Below are 24,991 nucleotides of genomic sequence, written 5' to 3' on the forward strand. Positions count from 1 at the left end.
GCATTGCTTAGTCACACATCCGAGTGGGCCTTCAAAGACCAACAGGGTGGCTGTGCTGTTCCCTGAAGTTACAAGGCAAGGCGCCCCCCCTTGGACAGGAATACTCACCGCCTGGGCTGTTTTTATGGCCACAAATCTGTGATTCCCTTCCTTCCCACAAACGTATCCAAAGGCCCGGTGATCTGTGATGTCCTTTGCAATGTAGGAAATTTCGTGAACAGCATGATGATGCTGAAGGGCCTATCAGAGACAAAAGGAAGAGCATATTTTAGGGGACTTTCCCTTCGTGCTGTTGATCAATAAGAGATGTATTTCAGCTACGTGTGAACAGGCCCAAAGGGCTTTGGAAAAGCTGTTTAGTCCAGATGGAAGGAAAAAGAGCTGTGCCTGCCCTTGAGAAATGGAGGCTTCCCTACATGGTCATCATGCTGTGACCAGAGAGGTAAACAGGCCTGTGGCAGTGCTTCCTTCACCTTGCCACAACCAGCCAGTTTCATTCAGTGGGACAGGCTCCTGCTATGCTTTCTTCAAGGCACAGCCCAGTCTAAGTTCTACTTGATACTAAATATGCTTGCTGTGGTAGAAGATGTGCACTGTGCAGCTACAGGGGGCACCATTCATATTCACAGAACCTCAAGTTTGCATGTTTATAACAATTTTCTGAGAGACGGTATCAAGAGTGTCTTGAGGAATGTACATGTTTCTCTATCTTGCCCAAAGTCACCACTTAGGCTAGAGGTGGGGTTCCTGTACCTCTGAGGTTTTTCATGGGTCTGTTGGTCCTTCCAACAGCAATGTCCTTTCTTTTATCTGGGTGCCCAAATTATATTTATATAGCAAAAGACATTTGAGATTGCATCTCCTCTGTGAACCTTCCCCCAATCCTCCATCTCCCCAGACCCTTTAGCCACTAGGACCTCAGACCGCACAGCCAGCCTCTCGGGACAGTGGGCACCTGGCTCTCATGACAGTCATTGCCTTAGTTCTAGACCACTGGTTCTGGCCTTCCAAAATGTCCATTCCTAGCTTGTTGTCATCCCTCTAGGCTTCTGATTTTCTGAATCATTTCTATAGTAGAATCTGCTGCCACACATTAACCTTCTGGAGTCTGATCATTCACTAACCTCTCTGACTTCTCTTGGGCCTGTCCTTCTGGCTTCATGACCTGTCCAGGTTGCCCAAGGTCCACCGGACATCAGGCTTAGAGGGTATTATCACCACCCAGTCACCCTACCCCTTCAAGTGGCCATAAGATAACTGTATAATTCTAGTGGATTTTGACACAAATAAAGTTGGTGAAGAAGGAAGCGTCTGTTAGTAAAATAGTCAGGATCCATTTATTCTTGTTTTATTAAGAGGACAAATTCAGCTAGCAGAGGAAAATTGCTCAAAGAGTGGTAGCTTTTTCATGGTGCTAATGATGTAAAATTGATGAGATTTATATTCACACAACAAGGGGGTATTGATTTATAGGCTTTTGTGAGCGAGAATGGGATGCAGCAGGGGAAAGTGGGAGACAAAGACTTTCTCTTTCTCTTTCCTGAAAGTATTTTTCTCTCTGCATAATGTGGAGAATGTTATCCACGTTTCTTATTAAATCAAAGTTTGACAACAGTACATTATTGATTGCCAAGTGGAATATTGCTCTAAAATTAAACTGTGATTAGAAGTCTTCCTGGTGGAATTAGATTTGGAGATGATTGTGCAATGGTAAAAGATCACCTACCATGCAAGAAAGCAGATGGAGACATTTAAAATTATCTCCGAGTCCTCATTAAGTGTTTTGAAATCAAAACATTTTTAACGCCTGATGATACCTCATATTGCCTCGCAAAGTGTAGCTGTGTGTGTGCGTGAAGTGTTTAAAGATATCTGAACATCATCTTTCCTCATAGTTAGTTTGATGACATGTTAAAAAGGTTTGCTCTGAAAGTGGCTTACTCATTCGGAAACTAAGAGTCAGTGAGGGGATATGTCTCCACTTCTTCAACCTTAACCATGCAGACATGATATAGATACTTAGATATACAAATACATTAGAATCCTGCTAATCCTTCAGTCGTATTATCACATTCATATTGGCAACTCAGAAGATCTTGCAAATACTTGTTCACTGAGCCTCAAAATTGCTCCATGTCTGCAAGCAGGTTTTTATCAGCACAATCAAAGACAGTTGGAGCCAGAGGAACCTTAAATATCATATAGTTCAATTCTGAGTTTATTCCTGAAAGGACTGAGGGTCAGGGAGAGTTCTGGCAGGACCAGTCCTAAACCCAGGCCTTGTTCTCTGTATTCAGGATGAGAAAACATTGAAAAGAGGAAGCCCATGTAGAATTAAGGTCTCCTTTCCTTAGACTCCAGGCTCCCTTTTCTGACAACAAAACTATGACCCTAACAAGCTGGGATGAGGAAGGGCGGTGCTAGGCAGGGAGGTAAAGCTGAGGCTGTTTTGAATTCTACAAGGTATCCGAGGTCACAGAGTGTCAAAAATCAGAATGTCTGGGGTAAAGGCCAGTCTCAGGGGTCTCAGAGAAGAAAGGTTGAGACAGCGTGATCTCAAAGTGTACTCTTGGAGGGTTGGTCGTCTGTGATACCTGCTGAGCGGCCAAGACCAGAAAGGTAAGGTGAGGACCTTGTTATGGGAAATGAGGGCTGCTTTACCCCAAGAGCAAGTGTTTCTGTGGAGAGATCTTGGGGCATCCCAGGTTGGTCTGGAGGTGGCACAGAACACAGGGCTGAGGGATAGGGAGAGGGTGGAGGAATGGCAGATTCTGGTCATCCTCCACATTTCCTTTGGAAAACAGTTTCTGTCTTGGAAAAACTTAGGTTAGATATTAAAGTATGCCAAAAATCAAAGCAGGTATTTGGTTTTAAAAATAGTGTCTTTAAGAATACTACATCTCTCTGCCACAGCTACATTTATTCCTCCCATTCTGAACCCTCTTCCTTACACAATGGATGAAAAGCTGTCACTGAAGAATTCCAAGGACAATCTAGAGATCACCCTCTTCAGTCGAGTCTGACCTTCCTCCCAGGCTGAACTCCAGGAACCCTAGGCCGCAAATCATCTGAAGGGCTCATCACCCCTGCTCTGGGTTCTGTACTCTCCCAGCCCCGTGGTCCTGCTCACGTTGTTTTCTCTGCTGACTGCCCTCTTCATCCCTGGAGCCCTGAGTCACTGGATCCACAGCACTGCATCATAATTAGCTTCAAAGGCTAGCTCCAGTATCCTGCTCTCTGACTCCCCTGATCTCCCTGAGGAATAATTCCTGTCCCTAGACCCCATTGCATTGTATTGGTTCTTCTACCTAGGATGCTACACTACACACATCTTTATTGTGTTGCGTGTTTATCCATTCATCCAGTTATTCCCATCACTGTAGTTAGTGAGTGTCTGTTATGATCCAGGTCTCACACTAAGCACTACATCTACCCAAATGGTTAAAACAAAGTCCCTTCCTCATAGTCCCTTTTATGAGGTCATCTTGCAATCTCATAAGACAAGCAGGCAAAGAAACTAACAATCAATATAATGAGACAAGTGTTACATTAAAGTTGTGCATAGGATGCTATGTAGGCTCAGAGCAGGAAGGGGGAAGGGCATCAGGGAAGATGTGACAAAGCTCTTCCTGAACTGAGCCTTGAAGGACACAGGGAAGTCCCCAGAAAATCAGGAGGAAAGGCCATTCTCAGCAGAAAGAACTGAGCAGTGCAGGGCATTTGGAGAATATCTATGCACATGTTTTCTCTCCAGTTTGGGGACATTAGCAACCTGAGAGAGAGTCATGTCTGGTTCTCCACTCTTATCCCAGTTCCTATTATTGTAACAGTAAGTGCTAAATGTTTGATGAATTAAAGAAGGAAGGAAGGAAGGAAGGAAGGACCAAGCAGTCTGAAGACATACACTACACAAGGTAGCTGCTCAACAAACGCCCCATGAATGACTGAATCAGGTTAATTCACATTTCACATAGGATTCATTCTGTGAACAGAGGGTTTCTTATCTGATCATCACACAATCTTTTTTTTTTCTTAGCATTTCTATGAGTCATTTCCCAATGTTTAAATGAACTATCAAATTGTTTGGAGGGTTACCATCTGACAGAATAAATTACAGAGAAGACTTAATTTGTAGTATGGTTCAATACAGCTAATTAAAGACAGTATGGATTAGAAAGTCATCTGCTCAGATTTTGCCATTAGCTTTAAAAAAAAATAAATTCTACCCTATTTAGCTTCATATTATTATTGTGTGTATGTGTCTGTATTTGAATGTGTGCTTTCTCAAGGCAAAACTATTCACGGGAAAAAGGCCCACCAGGATTCAAGTGAGGTAACAAAAAAACAAAACAAAAAAGCAGATACACAGATAGACACAGAATAAAAATAGATACATGAAAAATACACTACTTCACACTACAGGCAATTACAGTAGTTAAAACCTCACAAGACAAAGGGAGGCACAGGCTTATTATAATGCCTTTCTCTTTTCTAACATATTTTTGGATGTGTTTGCTGCACCACAGTGCCAATGAGACTGGGAGGAAACCTCTGTACCAGCCCCCAGGAACCCCATCATCAAATGTTAAATGGAGCAGGTCAAAGTGAATTCTTCCCTGAGTTCCCATTCTGCAATCTTCTAGAAGGTTGTTCTTAAGGACAAGACCAAATTTCCAAATATCCCAGTCTCTAGGTGAAGAGGCAGTATGGTAACAGAGGAGAGACTCTGGAGCCAAATCTAAGCTTAATTGTTTACCAGATGTGTAGCTTTTGGCACATCACTAACTTTCTGATCCTTATTTGCTCTTTTTGTATAATACGAGGAATGTTATAGAATCCAAAGAAGTTGTTGGAAATATTAAGATGATTCATGTAATGAATACCAGATATAAATGAGGTATGATTTTCCCCACCAGAATGAAAAATAAAATAACCACGTGTTGACAAAAGTGTGGGGAATCAGATCTTTCTGTCTTTCATTTCATCCATTCCTCTCCATTTCTGGCACTAGAATTGGGTCACAGGCTAGTTTTTTCCATGTGTATAATGGGGATAATAACATACCTCTCTCATGGACCTGTTAGGAGGATTAATGGGTTAGTATATGGAAAGGGCTTGGAACAGTGCACAGAGTAAGGGCTGTGTAAGTGTTGGCATTATGGGTATTTTTGTTATTTATGGGAGTGTGATTTGGTGCAACTTTTCTGGAGGGCAGACAGGTTGTGTTTCAAAGACTTAAAGACATGCATAAACTTTGAACCTGTGATTCTTTTTGTAGGGATTCAATTATCGGTAAATAATGTAAGATGTGTGTGGGCAAAGACTTAGATATAACATATTCCCTGCAGTGCTGTTAGAATAGTGAAAAATTAGAAATGTCTGAAATGTTGAACGTTAACTGACTGGTTGAAGAAATTTCATTTTGCTGTAAGATGAAATAATACATAGTAACTGAAAAGCACCTTGGGAATGTGTGTATTTTTTTGCTGTGCATATATATTCACAACATCCTGTTGAATAAAAACAGCATATTACTGAAGAGTATGTTTAGTAGGATCCTATTTTTGAGAAAAGAGTATGCATATCCATACACAGTCAGTCCCTCACCTGAAAGGGTTTGACTTTAGGATTTTTGACTTTACAACAGTGGGAAAACATTCTGTAGAACCTGTACTTTGAATTGTAATCTTTTCCTGGGTTAATGACATGTGGTACAATGCTTTCTCATGATGCTGGGCAGTGGCAGTGAGCTGCAGCTCCCAGTCAACCATGCAAACACAAGAGTAAACACCAATGCACTTATACAACCCATACAACCATTCTGTTTTTCATTCTCAGTACAGCATTCAATCACTTGAAATATTCAACACTTTATTATAAATAGGCTTGGTGTTAGGTGATTTTGCCCAACTGTAGGCTCATCTAAGTGTTCTGAGCAAATTTAAGGTAGGCTAGGCTAAGCTATGATGTTCTGTAGGTTAGGGCTATTAAATGCATTTTAAACTTATGATGGGTTTATTGGGATGTAATCTGATTGTAAGTTGAAGAACATCTATCTGTATATGTATATAAAAAGTCTGGAAGTACATCTAACAAAATCTTAACAAGAGCTCTCTCTTGAGTGGTAGAATTATTAGTGGTTTTTAAAAATCTGACTTTTTGCTAATTTACGCTAATTAAAAATACTTAGTTACACTAATTTGTTAATTACATAAAATACTGAGTATTAAATAAATACTAAAATAAAGAAAAAAACATAAGCTGCTTTTCTCTCATATTTGAATTTAGTGAATTTAGTGCCTGGTTCACTTTTATCAATTTTTACAACCATTTTTGAGCCTGTTCTCAGCCCTCCATAACCAACTCTTGTCAATGTCACCTCCAAGACACCTTTTACTTTGTCCATTTTACTCGTTCTCAATGACCAGACCAGGTCATTATTTCTAGCCTGCATAAGTACCACAACCTGGTTCCTAATCATCTACTTCTGCTGATTTCTGCTCTAATGAATAATACCACAGTGTCAAGGGATTCAGAGAAAATCTAGGCAGGTCTGATCAAGGCTATCTAGTACTTAAACTCATCAAAAGCTTCTCCTTGCTCTTTGGATAAAGACCATAATCTTTGCCAGGGCCTCTGTCCACCTCCCCAGGATTTCTCACCATGGGCCCCCTTGCTTCCCACGACCCTGTCCATTATTCAGCCCTTCAAATACACTATAAACTTCCACCTCACAGTTTTGCCTATGCTATTCTGTCTGCCTAGAAGCTCAACTCCTTCTTCTTCTCACCTTAGCAAGGATGTCATTTCTCCTCAAAAGCTTCTCTAACATTCCAGTAGAAACCTGATTCCTATGCCACAAGTCTTTTTAGCTTCCTGGACTTTCCCATGCAGGGCAGTTGCTCATTTTGTCACACATATAGATGGACAGATATAAACCTAATAGTCAGCTCCAAGATCAGCAATAATATCCACTTTTTATCTCATCTTCTTATCCTGAGCATCAAATACAGTGCCTGACTTATAGCAAAAATTCAGTACACATGTTTTCATTGTGGTAAAATGCATATACCATAATTTTACCATTTTAACCATTTTTGATTCTATGGTTCTATGGCATTAAGAACATTCACATATTCTGCAACCATCACCATGTGGGGAAGCTGAGGTTCCTATGGCCAGGATCCTCACTGAACTTAAAACACCTGATGATGTAACTGGCCTGTTGCTAAGCTACTACTTCTGGACCTTTAGGCAATAAGCTATTATTGCACTATATAGAGTGCAATTTTGCTTGGCCCAATGCTCTGGGTGGGGGTAGAGACACTAGTGCTAGACAGGAGAACAAGCAGGATAATAAACCCTTTCACCTCAAAGAACATTTTGCTGTCAATTTCTTTGGTCACATTGAATCCATAGTGAACTTGCCTGGGGCTGCAACCCATTGGCAAGACAATTGGCAAAGTTGGCAGGGTTCATTGTTGACCAAGGAAAAAGACAGGCTGTCCTTATGGGAGGGGTGCTTCAGCGGGCTGCCCCTGTGAATGGGGAGACAGTGAATCGTCCCCCAATGGGTATGTGGTCTGAGGTGGCTTGCCTCCTAGAGGACTGGACCCCACTCCAGGACTGGAGGCAAGTGGAGGTGATACCTGAGGCAGTAGGGGTGGCCCTTGGTATAATAAGGAGGCCTTTTGAGACACAGAGTGTGCATGAGGCAGCAGGGACTGGGGGTTGGCTGCCTCTCACAGTATTAAAAAAATCTACAGAAGAGAAGGACAGACTCCTGAAAAAGACCCAAGAAATGGTGGCATGAGAACATGAGCTGCAAAATTCTGTGGATTCCCTGAAGAAGGAAATGGCATTGATGAAAGAGGAAGCAGCATGAGAATGCCAGTAGTGTGCCACTGAAGAGGTAAAAGATTCCTTACAGAAAGAGATGGCAGCACTGTCAGGCACTCTGAAGGAGGAAGAGGCCATCAAGGAAAAAGAGGAACTCCTGAGGGAAGCACAAGCAGAGGTGGCATGAGAACACCAGCTGCAAAGCATTGAGGTGAAGGTAAGAGACCTTCTGAAGACTGAGGTAGCATTGCTGCGAGGCACAGTAGAAAAGGTAAAGGTTGCAGCAGAGGAGGCACTTGGGGGAGGGGAGAGAAAGGTGCCATCAGCCCCAGAAATGGAGGAGCTGGAGAAGGATGAAGGGGTGGTGCCGGAGGCACTGGTGCCTCCTGTATTGAGAGCTCACCCAGTGGTTGTAAAGAAAATAAAGACCCAGCAGCTGAAAGTTCCCCAAGGAGAGGAGCAGCCCCCTCCCCAGGTCATGGAGCACTCTATGCTCTGCCCCTATACTCAGGCTGAGCTGGGGATTTGGGCTTCCAGTTTAGGCAGAAGCCCTCGGAGTCAATATCAACTTGGCTCCTGTGTCTGTGGGACTTAGGGGTGGATGGAATTGTTCTGTCGGGATCAAAGATTGGAAAGCTGGCTTCCCTGACAGTGCAGCCCACCTTGAGGCAGCGATTACAAAATGCACATCAGACCCCAGGGAGTCACTCCATCCTCGATTGTCTTATGGCTGCACTTCAGGCTGTGTGGCCCAATCCGGGTGACCTATCATTCTCTCCTGTTAGATGACAGACATATGCTGAGCTCCAACAGGTGTTATGAGATTTAGACATAAGAATGCTGTAAGTCTGGGGAGAGGAAATCCTGGGGCAAAATACCTCTAAAAACCAAAATCAGTCAAAGAGAGAAATAAAGTTTAAAATTTGTTTACTGCTTACAAACTGCAGTCCAGGGCCTTCTCTCCTGCTCCAGCAGAAGCAAAACTGGCCCTCCCCCTCATGTACAAACTGCAGTCCGGGGCCATCTCTCTCCTCTGCTCCAGAAAAAGCAGGCCAGCAGGCAAGCCAGCCCCCTCCCATTAACCTCTCAGGTTCAGAGATGCCCTCCATTGCTCAGGTAATTACCCATTGATATGGAGATGAACTTCTCTCCACCCCTGAGGAATGATGCAAATGCCCTAAAGCCATACTTCTCTTCCCCCTTGAGTGTTTGTTGATATGCAGATGTACTAAAGCCAGCGAAGACATTCTGGAAACATTACAATTTTACCCACAAATGCCATCTATAGTCCAGAGAATGATGGCCCAGATGAAGAGACTTTCACTACTGGGATAAGAAATATTGTGCTTCAAATGGCTCCCACATCCCTCTTTGGGTCTCTAGTGGACATTCTTTCCCCTCACTTAGGGCATCACATAAGGGAGGTGACACGTACAGTAGCAGACTTAGGAGAGGCTGAAGCAATGAGAACCCAAAAAGAAATAAGGTCTGCTACTCACATGAAGAATTTAAAGGGCCCCATGAAGGTTACAAGGACTCAGATGTGGATTGATTAAATATTGGCAGGAGCAGATGGAAGGAAATTAGATGGGAAGTCAAATAGGATCTTACTAGAGCTATGGCACCAACTGAAACCAGAGCAGCAGTTACAGCCATTAAGACCAAAGAGGCAGAGGTCAGAAACAGAGCCACAAGTCCAGCCTGTGTGTTTGCAAGACTTCCTGTGGGAGAGCGAGCCAACCTCACTTGAGCCCACACAGGAAGAAGACTGGAGAACACGGTTTGACTGAGGGAAAGGCTGAGCCCTGAGGGACCAGGGGAACCAGAGGCCACATGTTGAAACAGCTATCCATTGGCCCCAGTGAACAAACAATGTTTCCTGGCTCTGGTGGACACAGGGGCAGAATATTCAATGATTCATGGTAACCCTGAGCATTCCTGGGACCCCCACTATCATAGATGGATACAGGGTTAAGGCTATTAGAATGAAGGAAGTCCAAATCCCTTTGGGAATAGGGCATCTATTGCCAAAAAAGTATACTGTGTATATATCTCCTATCCCTAGTATATTTTTGGAATTGATATCCTGCAGGGTCTATGGTTGCAGACCACTGTAGGTGAGTTCAGACTGAGAGTATGTGTGGTGAAGGCAGTTCTGAGGGGACATGCTAGGCACCCACCCATAGCTTTGCCTGTGTCTTGGTGGGTGACTAATACCAAACAATACAAACTGCCTGGAGGGCAAAAAGAGATTGGAGAAGCTCTCCAGGAGCTGGAAAAGGTGGGTATTATAAAGCCCACCCAATAGTTCTTTCAATTCCCCAGTGTGGCCAGTAAAAAAGCCAGATGGCTCCTGGCATATGACTGTGGATTACAGAGAACTGAATAAAGTAATACTCCCTATGCATGCTGCTGTCCCCTCTATTGCAGGCCTGATGGATACTCTCAGCCATGAACTAGGAACATACCATTATGTGGTAGATCTTGCTGGTGCCTTCTTTTCCATTGACATTGAGCAGGAAAGTCAGGAACAGTTTGCCTTCAAGTGGGAAAGACTGCAATTGACTTTCACTGTTCTTTCACAGGGATACCTTCAGAACCCCACCATCTGTCATAGACTTGTAGCCCAGGACTTGGCTACATAGGAGAAACCACCAATGGTGTGGCTATAACATTATACTCATGAAGTCATGCTCACATCTGATTCTCTTTCAGATCTAGAAGGTGCAGAACCTAGACTGCTGCAACATTTACAGGAGAAAGGATGGGCTGTGAAAAGTACCAAGGTTCAGGGACCTGGTTTGTCTGTCAAATTCTTGGGGGTCATCTGATTGGGTAAGACCAAGGTTATACCAGAAGTAGTTATAGATAAAGTCCAGGTCTTTCCTACCCCTACAACTGTAGCATTGCTACAAGAGTTTTGGGGTCTTCTAGGCTACTGGAAGAGTGTTTATTCTGCACTTGGCACAAATTCTGAAGCCTTTTTACTTGGTACAAAAGGGCGTCAGGTGGGAGGAAGGGGCTCAAGATGGCAGCGTGAGAAGGGCAGTGGAAATCTCCTCCAAAAACCATACATATTTTTGAAAATACAACAAATACAACTATTCCTAAAAGAGAGACCAGAAGATACAATTCAACAGCCAGGCTACATCTACATCTGCGAGAACTCAGCATCTCACGAAGGGGTTAAGATACAAAGCTGTGACCTGGCGGGACCCAAGCACTTCCCCCACCCCAGCTCACCAGTGGGAGGAAAAGAGTCAGAGTGGGGAGCAAGTGGAAGCACAGGACAGCAAAATAACCAGCCCGAGTAATCTGCACCAGGAGCGCAGACACACATTGCATGGTGTACTGGATATTAGAGAAACGGAAGGGTAGGGTCCAAGACAGAGACTGTGAGCAGGTCCCCACAGCTAGCTCCCATGGGACAAAAGAAAAGTGGGTGCTTTTTAAAAGTCTTAAAGGGACAAGGGCTCAACAGCTGAACAAAAGCGTCCAGCACACTCAGCCCAGCAGGCTGGGAATCTTGAGGAACTTCAGGCCCCCTCACCCCCTGGGGGGTAAAGCAGCCCTGAAGCCCCTCACGGTGATAAGGAGCCTGCCATTTGTTCCCCCCAGCCAGCGCTGCAAGCAGACCGGCTGACCCGCTAACTGGGACAGACAGGAAGGCAGAGCAAGGCCCAGAAGGCATGAAGGGGCACTGTTCTCACAGGAGAACACACCTGGAGTGGCTGTGATTCCCCTGCAGTGCTCTAGGCTGGCCTGAGGGTGGCCCCACCCACGGCAGCTCAGGAGATTATCTCAGAGTCTGCCTCCTGGTGTGCGGGTAATCAACATAGGCAATAGAAGCCAGAGCAAGGTACAGAAGGCACAAAGGGCCTGTTCTCACAAGAGAACACACCCAGCACAGCTGCAACCACCCCCTTGCAGTGCTCTAGACTAGCCTGAGGACCTCTCCGCCCATGGAAGCTCAGGAGATTATCCCAGAGACTGCCTCCCTGTGTGTGCGTAACTGGTATAGGCAGCGGAAGCTGGAGTAAGGTCCGGAAGGAACGAAGGGGTGCCGTTCCCACAGGAAAACACACCCGGTGCGGCTGCAACCCACCACAGTGCTCTAGGCTATCCCGAGAGCCGCCGTGCCCACGGCAGCTCAGGAGGTTATCCCAGAGCCTGCTCCCAGTGTGCAGGTATATGGCAGAGGCAGCGGAGAAGGGCAAGGTGACCAACAAGCAGGAAGGGACTTTGTTCTCCCAGCTAACACATGTGCCACCTGCCTGCGATGACTTCTATCACCATGAAAAGGCAGAAGAATCTGGTCCAGTCAAAAATAACTCAGACAACCCCAGAGAGAGGGCCTGGTGAGATAGATATAACCAATTTTCCTGAAAAAGAATTCAAAATAAAAGTCATAACCATGCTGATGGACCTGCAGAGAAATATGCAAGAGCTAAGGGATGAAGTCCGGAGGGAGACTACAGAAATGAAACAATCACTAGAAGGTCTTAACAGCAGACTGGACAAGGTGCAAGAGACTGTTAACTGAATAGAAATCAGAGAACAGGAATACAGAGAAGCTGAGGCAGAGAGAAATAAAAGGATCCCTAGGAATGAAAGAATATTAAGAGAACTGTGTGACCAATCAAAATGCAATAATATTCGTATTATAGGAGTACCAGAAGAAGAAGAGAGAGAAAAAGGGATAGAAAGTGTCTTTGAAGAAATAATTGCTGAAAACTTCCCCAAGCTGGGGAAGGAAACAGTTTCTCAAACTATGGAAGCCCACAGATCTCCCAACACAAGGGACCCAAGGAGGACAACACCAAGACTTATAATAATTAAAATGGCAAAGATCAAACACAAGGACAGAGTATTAAAGGCAGCCAGAGAGAAAAAAGATCACCTACAAAGGAAAACCCATCAGGCTATCATTAGACTTCTCAACAGAAACCCTACAGGCCAGAAGAGAATGGCATGACATATTTAATGCAACTAAACAGAAGGGCCTTGAACCAAGAACACTGTATCCAGCATGATTATCACTTAAATTTGAAGGGGGGATTAAACAATCCTCAGACAAGCAAAAGTTGAGGGAATTTGCCTCCCACAAGCCACATCTACAGGATATTTTAAAGGGATTGCTCTAGACAGAAGCACTCCTAAGGCTAAATAGATGTCACCAGAGAAAATAAAATCACAGCAAAGAAAGCAGACCAACCAAATACTAACTAAAGGCAAAAAATAAAATCAACTACCCACAAAAGCAGTCAAAGGAAACACAAAGGAGTACAGAATAAAATATCTAACATATAAAGAATGGAGAAGGAAGAATAAGAAGGGAGAGAAACAAAGAATCATCAGACTATGTTTATAATAGATTAATAAGAGAGTTAAGTTAGATGGTTAGATAGTAAAGAATCAACCCTTGAAGGTTTGGTAACCACGAATCCAAAGCCTGCAATGGCAGTAAGTACATCTCTTTCGATAATCACCCTAAAAGTAAATGGACTGAATGCACAAATCAAAAGACACAGAGTAATAGAATGGGTAAAAAAGCAAGAACCATCTATATGCTGCTTACAAGAGACTGACTTCAACCCAAAGATATACACAGACTAAAAGTGAAGGGATGGAAAAAGATATTTCATGCAAACAATAGGGAGAAAAAAACAGGTGTTGCAGTACTTGTATGAGACAAAATAGACTTCAAAACAAAGAAAGTAACAAGAGATAAAAAAGGACATTACATAATCATAAAGGGGGCAGTCCAACAAGAGGATATAACCATTATAAATATATATGCACCCAACATAGGAGCACCAACATATGTGAAACAAATACTAACAGAATTAAAGGTGGAAATAGAATGCAGTGTATTCATTTTAGGAGACTTCAACACTCCACTCACTCCAAAGGACAGACCAACCAGACAGAAAATAAGTAAGGACACAGAGGCACTGAACAACACACTAGAACAGATGGACCTAACGGACATCTACAGAACTCTACACCCAAAAGCAGCAGGATACACATTCTTCTCAAGTGCACATGGAACATTTTCCAGAATAGACCACATACTAGGCAACAAAAATAATGGCAAAGATCCCCAAGAAAGGAAGAATTACTATTGTCAAAATGGCCATCCTGCCTAAAGCAATCTGCAGATTCAATGCAAACTCATTCTATGAAGCCAGAATCACTCTAATACCAAAACCAGGCAAAGACACCACAAAAAGAGGAAACTATAGACCAATATCCCTGATGAACATAGATGAAAAAATACTCAACAAAATATTAGCAAACCAAATTTAAAAATACAGTAATTCAAAAACATTGAAATTCTACCAACCAACTTCTAAGAGCACAAAGGTATAAAACTAGAAATAAATTGTACAAAGAAAACAAAAAGGCTCACAAACACATGGAGGCTTAACAACATGCTCCTAAATAATCAACGGATCAATGACCAAATTAAAACAGAGATCAAGCAATATATGGAGACAAATGACAACAACAGCACTTTTGAGGCATGCAGCAAAGGCAATTCTAAGAGGAAACTATATTGCAGTCCAGTCCTATTTAAAGATGGAAGAACAATCCCAAGTGAATACTATACAGTCACAATTATTGAAACTGGAAAAAGAAGAATGAATGAGGCCCAAAGCCAGCAGAAGGAGGGACATAAGAAAGGTTAGAGAAGATATAAATAAAATTGAGAAGACTAAAACAACAGAAAAAAATCAATGAAACCAAGAGCTGGTTCTTTGAGAAAATAAACAAAATAGATAAACACCTAGCCAGACTTATTAAAAGAAAAAGAGAATCTACACACATAAACAGAATCAGAAATGAGAAAGGAAAAATCATGACAGACCCCACAGAAATGCAGATTATTAGAGAATACTATGAGAATCTATATGCTAACAAGCTGGAAAACCTTTTTAGAAAAAATGGACAATTTTCTAGAAAAACAGAACCTTCCAAGACTGACTAAGGAAGAAACAGAAAATGTAAACAGACCATTTACCAGCAACGAATTTGAATCGGTAATCAAAAAACTACCCAAGAACAAAACCTCCGGGACAGATGAATTCACCTCTGAATTTTATCAGACTTATAGAGAAGACATAATACTCATTCTCCTTAAAGTTTTCCAAAAAACAGAAGACGTGGGAATACTTCCAAACTCGTTCTATGAAGCCAGTATCACTCTAATACGAAAACCAGGCAAAGACAGCACAAAAAGAGGAAACTACAGACCAAAATCCCTGATGAACATAGATGAAAAAATACTCAACAAAATAATAGCAAAGTGAATTCAAAAATACATCAAGAGGATCATACACCATGATCAAGTGGCATTCATTTCAGGGATGCAAGGATGGTACAACATTCGAAAATCCATCAGCATCATCCACCACATCAACAAAAAGGACAAAAACCATATGATCATCTCCACAGATGCTGAAAAAGCATTTGAAAAAATTCAACACCCATTCATGATAAAAATTGTCAACAAAATGGGTATACAGAGTAAGTACCTCAACATAATAAAGGCTATAAATGACAAACCCACAGTCAACATCATACTTAACAGTGAGAAGCTGAAGGCTTTTCACCTAAGATTGGGAAGAAGACAGGGATACCTACTCTCCCCACTGTTATTCAACAGAGTACTGGAGGTCCTAGCCATGGTAATTAGACAAAACAAAGAAATACAAGGCATCCAGATTGGATAAGAGAAGTCAAACTGTCACTATTTGCAGATGACATGATATTGTACATAAAAAACCCTAAAGACTCTTCTCCAAAACTACTAGAACTGATACTGGAATACAGCAAAGTTGCAGGATACAAAATTAACACACAGAAATCTGTGGCTTTCCTATACACTAACAATGAACTAATAGAAAGAGAAATCAGGAAAACAATTCCATTCACAATTGCATCAAAAAGAATAAAATACTTAGGAATAAACCTTACCAAGGAAGTGAAAGACCTATACCCTGAAAACTATTAGGCACTCTTAGGAGAAATTAAAGAGGACACTAACAAATGGAAACTCATCCCATGCTCCTGGCTAGGAAGAATTAATATCGTCAAAATGGACATTCTGCCCAAAGCAATATACAGATTTGATGCAATCCCTATCAAATTACCAACACCATTCTTCAACGAACTAGAACAAATAGTTCAAAAATTCATATGGAAACACCAAAGACCCCGAATAGCCAAAGCAATCCTGAGAAGGAAGAATAAAGTGGGGGGGGGGATCTTGCTCCCCAACTTCAAGCCCTACTACAAAGCCAAAGTAATCAAGATAGTTTGGTACTGGCACAAGAACAGACCCACAGACCAGTGGAACAGAATAGAGACCCCAGATATTAACCCAAACATTTATGGTTAATAAATAAATGATAAAGGAGCCATGGACATACAATGGGGAAATGACAGTCTCTTCAACAGATGGTGCTGGCAAAACTGGACAGTTACATGTAAGAGAATGAAACAGGATCACTGTCTAACCTCATACACAAAAGTAAATTTGAAATGGATCAAAGACCTGAATGTAAGTACTGAAACCATAAAACTCTTAGAAAAAAACATAGGCAAAAATCTCTTGGATGTGAACATTAGCGACTTCTTCATGAATATATCTCCTCGGGCAAGGAAAACAAAAGCAAAAATGAACAAGTGGGACTATATCAAGCTGAAAAGCTTCTGTACAGCAAAGGACACCATCAATAGAACAAAAAGGAACCCTACAGTATGGGAGAATATTTTCATAAATGACAGATCTGATAAAGGCTTGACATCCAAAATATATAAAGAGCTCACGCTCCTCAACAAACAAAAAGCAAATAATCCAATTAAAAAATGGGCAGAGGAGCTGAACAGACACTTCTCCAAAGAAGAAATTCAGATGGCCAACAGACAAATGAAAAGATGCTCCACATTGCTTGTCACCAGAGAAATGCAAATTAAAACCACAATGAGATATCACCTCACACCAGTAAGGATGGCTACCATCCAAAAGACAAACAACAGCAAATGTTGGTGAGGTTGCAGAGAAAGGGAAACCCTCCTACACTGCTGGTGGGAATGTAAATTAGTTCAACCATTGTGGAAAGCAGTATGGAGGTTCCTCAAAAAGCTCAAAATAGAAATACCATTTGACCCAGGAATTCCACTTCTAGGAATTTATCCTAAGAAGCAGCACTCCAGATTGAAAAAGACAGGTGCACCTCTATGTTTATCACAGCATTATTTACAATAGCCAAGAAATGGAAGCAACCTAAATGTCCATCTGTAGATGAATGGATAAAGAAGATGTGGTACATATACACAATGGAATATTACTCAGCCATAAGAAAAAAACAGATCCTACCATTTGCAACAACATGGATGGAGCTAGAGGGTATTATGCTCAGTGAAATAAGCCAGGCAGAGAAAGACAAGTACAAAATGATTTCACTTGTATGTGGAGGAGAAGAACAAAGAAAAACTGAAGGAACAAAACAGCAGCAGAATCACAGAACCCAAGAATGGACTAACGGTTACCAAAGGGAAAGGGACTGGGCAGAAGGGGTGGGAAGGGAGGGATAAAGGCAGGGAAAAAGAAAGGGGGCCTTACGATTAGCATGTATAATGTGGGGAGGGGCACTGGGAGGGATGTGCAACACAGAGAAGACAAGTGGTGAGTCTACAGCATCTTAATATGCTGATGGACAGTGACTGTAATGGGGTTTGTGGGGTGAACTTGGTGAAGGGGGGAGTCTAGTAACCATAATGTTCTTCATCTAACTGTAGATTAATGATAATAAAATGAATAAAAAATCCCCTAAAGACTTCACTCTAAAACTACTAGAACTAATACCTGAATTCAGCAAAGTTGCAGGATACAAAATTAATACACAGAAATCTGTTGCTGTCCTATATGCTAAATATGAACTAGAAGAAAGAGAAATCAGGAAAACAATTTCATTCACAATAGCATCAAAAAGAATAAAATATGTAGGAATAAACCTAACCAAGGAAGTGAAGAACCTATACTCTGAAAACTACAAGACACTCCTAAGAGAATTAAAGAAGACACTAACAAAAGGAAATTCATCCCGTGCTCTTGGCGAGGAAGAATTAATATTGTCAAAATGGCCATCCTGCCTAAAGCAATCTACAGATTCAATGCAATCCCTATCAAATTTCCAACAGCATTCTTCAATGAACTGGAACAAATAGTCATAAAATTTATATGGAACCACAAAAGACTGCAAATAGCCAAAGCAATCCTGAGAAGGAAGAATAAAGCTGGGGAGATCTTGCTTCCCAACTTCAAGCTCTGCTATAAAGCCACGTAATCAAGACAATTTGGTACTGGCACACGCATAGACCCACAGACCAGTGGAACAGATTAGAGAGTCCAGACATTAACCCAAACATATATGGTCAATTAATATACAATAAAGGAGACATAGATATACAATGGGGAAACGGCAGCCTCTTGAAAAGCTGGTGTTCGCAAAACTAGACAGCTACATGTAAAAGAACGAAACTGTATCATTATCTAACCCCATACACAAAAGTAAACTCAAAATGGATCAAAGACCTGAATGTAAGTCATGAAACCATAAAACTCTTAGAAAAAAACAAAGGCAAAAATCTCTTGGACATAAACATGAGCAACTTCTTCCTGAACATATCTCCCCGGGCAAGGGAAACAAAAGCAAAAATGAACAAGTGGGACTATATCAAGCTGAAAAGCTTCTGTACAGCAAAGGACCCCATCAATAGAACAAAAAGGAACCCTACAGTATGGGAGAATATATTCATAAATGACATATCCAATAAAGGGTTGACATCCAAAATATATAAAGAGCTGATGCACCTCAATAAACAAAAAGCAAATAATCCAATTAAAAAATGGGCAGAGGATCTGAACAGACACTTCTCCAAAGAAGAAATTTAGATGGCGAACAGGCATATGAAAAGATGCTCCACATTGCTATTCATCAGGAAATGCAAATTAAAACCACAATGAGATATCACCTACCACCAGTAAGGATGACCACCATCCAAAAGACAAACAGCAACAAACGTTGGCCAGGATGTGGAGAAAGGGGAACCCTCCTACACTGCTGGTGGGAATGTAAATTAGTTCAACCATTGTGGAAAGCTGTATGGAGGTTCCTCAAAATACTCAAAATAGAAATACCATTTGACCCAGGAATCCCACTCCTAGGAATTTACCCTAAGAATACAGCAGCCCAGTTTGAAAAAGATAGATGCACCCCTATGTTTATCGCTGCACTATTTACAATAGCCAAGAAATGGAAGCAACCCAAATGTCCATGAGTAGATGAATGGATAAAGAAGATGTGGTACATATACACAATGGGATATTATTCAGCCATAAGAAGAAAACAAATCCTACTATTTGCAACAGCATGGATGGAGCTAGAGGGTATTATGCTCAGTGAAATAAGCCAGGCAGAGAAAGACAAGTACCAGATGATTTCACTCATATGTGAAGTATAAGAATAAAGCAAAAACTGAAGGATCAAAACAGCAGCAGAATCACAGAAGCCAGGAATGGACTAACAGTTACCAAAGGGAAAGGGACTGGGGAGCGTGGGTGGGAAGGGAGGGATAAGGGGGAAAATGGGGCATTATGATTAGCACACATAATGTAGGGGGGAACAGGAGGGCTGTACAACACAGAGTAGACAAGTAGTGATTCTATAGCATCTTACTATGCTGATGGACAGTGACTGTAATGGGGTTTGTGGGGAGGACTTGATGATGGGGAGAGTCTAGTAACCAATTTTACTCATGTAATTGTAGATTAATGATACCAAAAAAAAATTGAATGCAGTATTAGTCATGAAAGTTACAGTTTATTGAGAATGAAATAGAGTCCTATGAAAGGTTAGGATTAAAAGAATAAAGTTGATGTTTATTTAGGGAAAAAAAAGGGCGTCAGGTGGGACTGGGATGAGACACGTGCATCTGCCTTTACTACAGCAAAATGGGCAGTCAAGGCCATGCAGGCCTTGAGTGTGATAGACCCATCAAGACCCTCTGAGCTGGATATTCATGTGCCTGAAGATGGTTATGGCTGGGGTCTTTGGCAGCGTCTTGAACGAACTCGCCAACCTATTGAATTTTGATCACAACCCTGGAAAGGGGCAGAGGTATGATACACTTTCATAGAAAAGCAACTGGCTGCCGTATTTCATGCCTTTGTGGCTACAGAACCCATAAATGGAATGGCCCCGATAAAGGTAATAACCACCTATCCCATTTTGGGGCGGGTATGAGACTGGACCCAAAAGCCAAGGAGTGATATGGCACAAATGCCCACACTGGCCAAGTGGGGTGCTTACCTACATCAGCGTAGTGCACTCTCTAGTAATAGCCCCTTGAGTGAAGAACTCCAATGCTTATTGGGGGTGGTGACATATTCTAGTGAAAAGCAGGAAGAACTTGCTTTTGAACCATTAGTAGCAGAAAGTCTCTATCAGGAGGGAAGAGATCCTATACCCAATGATGCATGGTACACAGACAGCTCCAGCTGTGGGCAGCCCCCAAAATGGAGGGCCATAGCTTTCCATTGTAAGACTGAGACAATATGGATGGAAGGTGGTGAGGGGAAGAGCAGCCAATGGGCAGAGTTGCAGGCTGTGTGGCTTGTGATCAGCCAGGAGCCCTCCCCTATAGTTGTCTGCACGGACAGCTAGGTTCACCCTGTGGATACCAACCTGGTACTATGCTGACTGACTGGTTGGTCACCAACCCCTTTGGGGGTAAGAATTGTGTCAAGATTTATGGGCCTGTGGTCAGACCAAAATAATTACAGTATACCATGTGACAGGTCATTTGCCACAGAACCCCCGGGAAATGATGAAGCAGATAAATTGGCCCAGATATGTTAGTTAGACGGAAAGCCTGTCTCTGATATAGCCCAATGGTTATATCAGTGTTTGTTGCATGTGGGGCAAAAGACAATGTGGGCTTAGCCCATCGGTGGGACTTGCCTTTGACCTTTGAAGAAGTTAGTAGAGCCCAGCAGGAGTGTATCTTGTGCTCCAAAAGGGACTTACACCGAGTTCCACAGCAACATGGGACAATAGCTAAGGGGCCTATACCCTTCATCAGGTGGCAGATAGACTACATTGAGCCTCTACCTGTGTCAGAAGGATATCAGTATGCTATGACTTGTGTGGACACAGCTAGGGGACTTCTGGTTGATTTTCCTACCCATTGTGCAGACCCACAGATGACCAAAAGAGGCCTGGAGCATCTCTTTGCTGCCTATGGCCTACCACAGGTAATTGAGAGTGATAAGGCACCCATTTTACTGTACATACACTGCAAGAATGGGTGTGACAGCTGGGAATCAAATGGAAGTTTCATGTGCCATGCAATCCTACCACAGCAGGCATGATAGAGAGGCACAATGGCTTGTTAAAATCTGGACTAAAATCAGATACCAATAGTCTGTGGGGATGTTCAGTCCGCTTATGGACTGTGCTACGGTGTTTGAATGAGAGACCTCGAAAGGGAGCCCTGAGCCCTGTAGAGATGTTAACACATATGGCTGTCTCCCCTATACAACTGTAAGTACAAACCAAGGAAGAATCACTGAAGCTGAGGTCACCAGAATAACATCTTGCTGCCAGCACCAACTGCACGGAACCCCGGAGACTCCATTGAGTGGATGTGGCCTTGGACCTTTCGACACATAGACCAATAATGGCTGGCTCTCCTGGCACCTTGGGGACAAGGCTGGGAAGTTGGCCTCCTGTGTATTCCTGGAATAACAGCAGAGTGGCCCCCAAAGGTCACAGTAGTATATTCTGAATGGCCAGAAGGTAGGAGCATCTTACCAGGGAGTTTTGTTTTATCATTACGGCCAGTGCATGCACCTCCAGTAGCACTATATATAGACCCTTCAGTAACCCCCATGGGGAAGGAGTAAAAGTATGGTATACTAGACCTGGGAGGGACTCCCTTTCTGCTATAGTCCGATCACAGGACCACTCTCTTGCATGCTTCCTACCTGATGGACAAGATTTGCCTATGTTGGTGTTATTAAAACATGTGTCTAATCACCCCTAAGGTCTTTGTGGATTGGGAACTTCCTCTGGCTTGAGGATTATTATAATTTTTGTTATTAGGAACCTTCTCTGGCTTGAGGATTATTATAATTTTTGTTACCTGTATCAACATCTCGTTGTACCTTAATTTTTGTTATTATCTCTAAGTTGTTGTTATCCTCTGTTGCTGTTGTGGAATCTGGTTACAGTGCTCCAGCTTTCTCCCACTAGGACCATTATGGAAGATTGAAAGCATGTAAGTTGTAAGGCGAGAATCCTGTAGGGGTGGAGTGTGGGGAAGTTGGGGTTCCCATGGCCAGGATCTTCACTGAACTTAAACCACCTGATGATGTAACTGGCCTGTTGCTAGACTACCACTTCCACACCCTTAGGCAATAAGCTATTATTGTGCTATATAGAGAGCTCGGCCCAGTGCTCTGGGTGGGGGCAGAGACACTAGTGCTCAATTGACCACTGGGAGAGCAAGCCGGGTAATAAACCCTTTCACCCCAAAGAATGTTTTGCTGTCAATTTCTTTGGTCACATTGAATCCATAGTGAACTTGCCCAGGGCTGAAACCCATTGGCAAGACAAACACCATCTATGTCTAGAACTTCATCATCTTCCCAAACTGGCAATCTGTACCATTAAACACTAATTCCCTATTCTCCCTTCCCCCAGTCCCTGGCAACCACATTCTACTTTCTGTTTCTGTGAGTTTGTCAGTATATATTTTAAATGAATAATTTGAATGAATGAATCTGTCAGGAGAATACCAAGTCCAAGTCTCTCCCTGAGTCTCCCACCCAAGCCTGCTGGCTTTACAGTTCTCCCACTCAAAAGCCTTCATTTCCTCAGATGTTAAAATAAAGAGACTGGATTCAGTAAATACTCATGTCCTTTTTTGCTCTAGACACTTCCTTAATTCTTTTTAAAATTTTATAGCAAATCAACAGTTATAAAAGACAGCTTCTTCTTAGTATAGCTCTCAAAACATGTGCTAAACACACAGCTCTGCAAAGATGTGAGGGAAGTCGTTGCCTGAAAACAGGGAGATGCACAAGCTAACTAGCTGAGAGCATCCTAGACCTGTGATTTCGGCTTAAACTTGTCTAACAGGCCAAGTGGAGCCAGGTGTGCTCAATCAATTAGCAATCATCAAAGTGACAACGCAGCACGTTTCTGCTCAGGAGAAGGAAAAACCACCTTGAACAGGAATCTGGGTTCTGGGTGAAACACCAGTTTCCTCACCCTGGGGTTAGATTAAAATTCCACATGCCATGGCCAAGGATGTGGCTACAGTATAACCACAGCTGGGAGTGTGTTGGACTGGCTGTCCTCTCTCATTCAATCCATACTCATCCCCAAAAGCTAACCAGGCCCCTAGAAATAGTGTGTGTGTGTGTGTGTGTGTGTCAGCTTTGAGGCCATGTGTGTGTGTGTGTGTGTGTGTGTCAGCTTTGAGGCCATGGGCAAGTCACCTTTACTCAATGAGCCTCAGTTTCTTCATTTGTAAAATGGGCATGACCCCTCCCTCACAGGGGTGTGAGGAAGATCACCTAAAGTGTCTAGCGGTGTTTCTGGTTGACGGTGGGCTCTTAATCCTTTGGATCTGTTCCTAGGCAACTGAGCTTAAGATTGTGTCCGATGACATCGCACAGTGTTCAGTCACCATGTATGGTTCCCTAGGCTTTCCTCAGAGCTGACAGGATGATAGCCCTGGAGAAGGCTGAGGGTGGAGAGAGTCTACTGGAAAGTCAACGCATCAGGACAGAAAAGAGCCAAGTTAGAGGGAGAGTTTCAGACTTTATGAAAGTCATCTAAGAACCTGGGTCCCACCATCCCAGGAAATTTAACCCTGTGGTTTTATTTAAAGCAGTGAATTCCTTCTGCTATTTAAGAATGAAGTAAGTAATAATGTGTGTAACTGTTGGTTCACTGTGCTGTATATTTGAAACCAATAAAATATTGTATATCAACTATATTTCAATGAAAAATATACACTTAAGGAAAAAAAAAGAGACTGACATGAGCTTTGTGTTACCTGCAACCAAGAGATTTCTGAACAATCCAGTGATCACCATTATCCCTGGATTATCATTACTTTAGGAGTGAACAAGTTTGGAAAGAAGTGACTAACCCCCAGGACTGCCATGCTGATGTGAGCCTTTAGTAAGTCCCACTGACACTCAAGTCTATGCCTGATTTATTGTTAAATAGTAATGAATATGGGGATTATTACTCCAATTAATTAATATAAAACAAATGTATAAACAGATTGTTATTATAAAGCAAGATTTTTAGTGAAAGAAAAATGTGAGAAAAATATAAAACTTAAGAATTGATCCTTTTAAATTTGAATTGGAAATACCCATATGAACTCATGATTTAAAAACAATATTCCCAGTACTGTTTGTAGAAAGGGCCTAGAAGCAATGAAACCCCATAGCAATGAGCACATCTAAAGTTGCTATTTATTATCTGGCTATCTATGTATCTATTGATCTCTTACCCTACCTAGATAAAAAGAGAGTCAAAAAAAGCAAGTATGGCAAAAAATGAAAATTTTCTGTTTATTTGAACATTTTCATGATAATGTTGGAGAAAAAAATTAAATCTTAGTGTTCTCTCACTTCCCTCCCTCCCTCTGAGAAGAGGTAGAGCCAAGCCACTGAATATTTCAATGACTTAATTGAAAGTAGGCTGCAGACAAAAGGCCTTTGCAAGTCCATCTCAGGATATACTGCTGGTCCAAAGCACAAGGGGGTCCTTTAGCATGATTAGAAGTGCTTAGAGTGAGAGCTGCCATTTTCTTCCTCCTTTCTTGTACTCCCGTGACCAGCATAAATAAACGTTAGCTAGTACCTTTCTATTTTCAACAACATTTTTAAAAGTTCATGTTGAATAAATATGGGAACGGCTTATACTTCTGAAACTCTGGTAAAAAAAAAAATTCCAAACTTGGAAGATTCTCCAAATATACCTAAAGATTCAGATTTTATTTTCACTACATTAAAAAAAAGGGGGTACTATTCAGAAAGTGTCTACTCTGTGCTAGG

At 42.2% G+C, this 24,991-nt stretch overlaps 1 protein-coding gene across 7 annotated transcripts in view; it reads right to left on the reverse strand.

Moving 5' to 3' along the window:
* DAB1 (DAB adaptor protein 1) overlaps window positions 1-24,991 on the reverse strand; it is a 1,149,186-nt gene that overhangs the window by 66,007 nt on the left and 1,058,188 nt on the right. For all 7 annotated transcript variants that reach the window (XM_036911229.2, XM_036911228.2, XM_036911230.2 and 4 more), the window contains one exon: window positions 109-240. In XM_036911229.2, the coding sequence (XP_036767124.2) occupies window positions 109-240 (132 nt within the window). The remainder of the gene's footprint in view (window positions 1-108; window positions 241-24,991) is intronic.

Source organism: Manis pentadactyla, chromosome 4, assembly GCF_030020395.1.
Source record: "Manis pentadactyla isolate mManPen7 chromosome 4, mManPen7.hap1, whole genome shotgun sequence".
NCBI lineage: Eukaryota > Metazoa > Chordata > Mammalia > Pholidota > Manidae > Manis > Manis pentadactyla.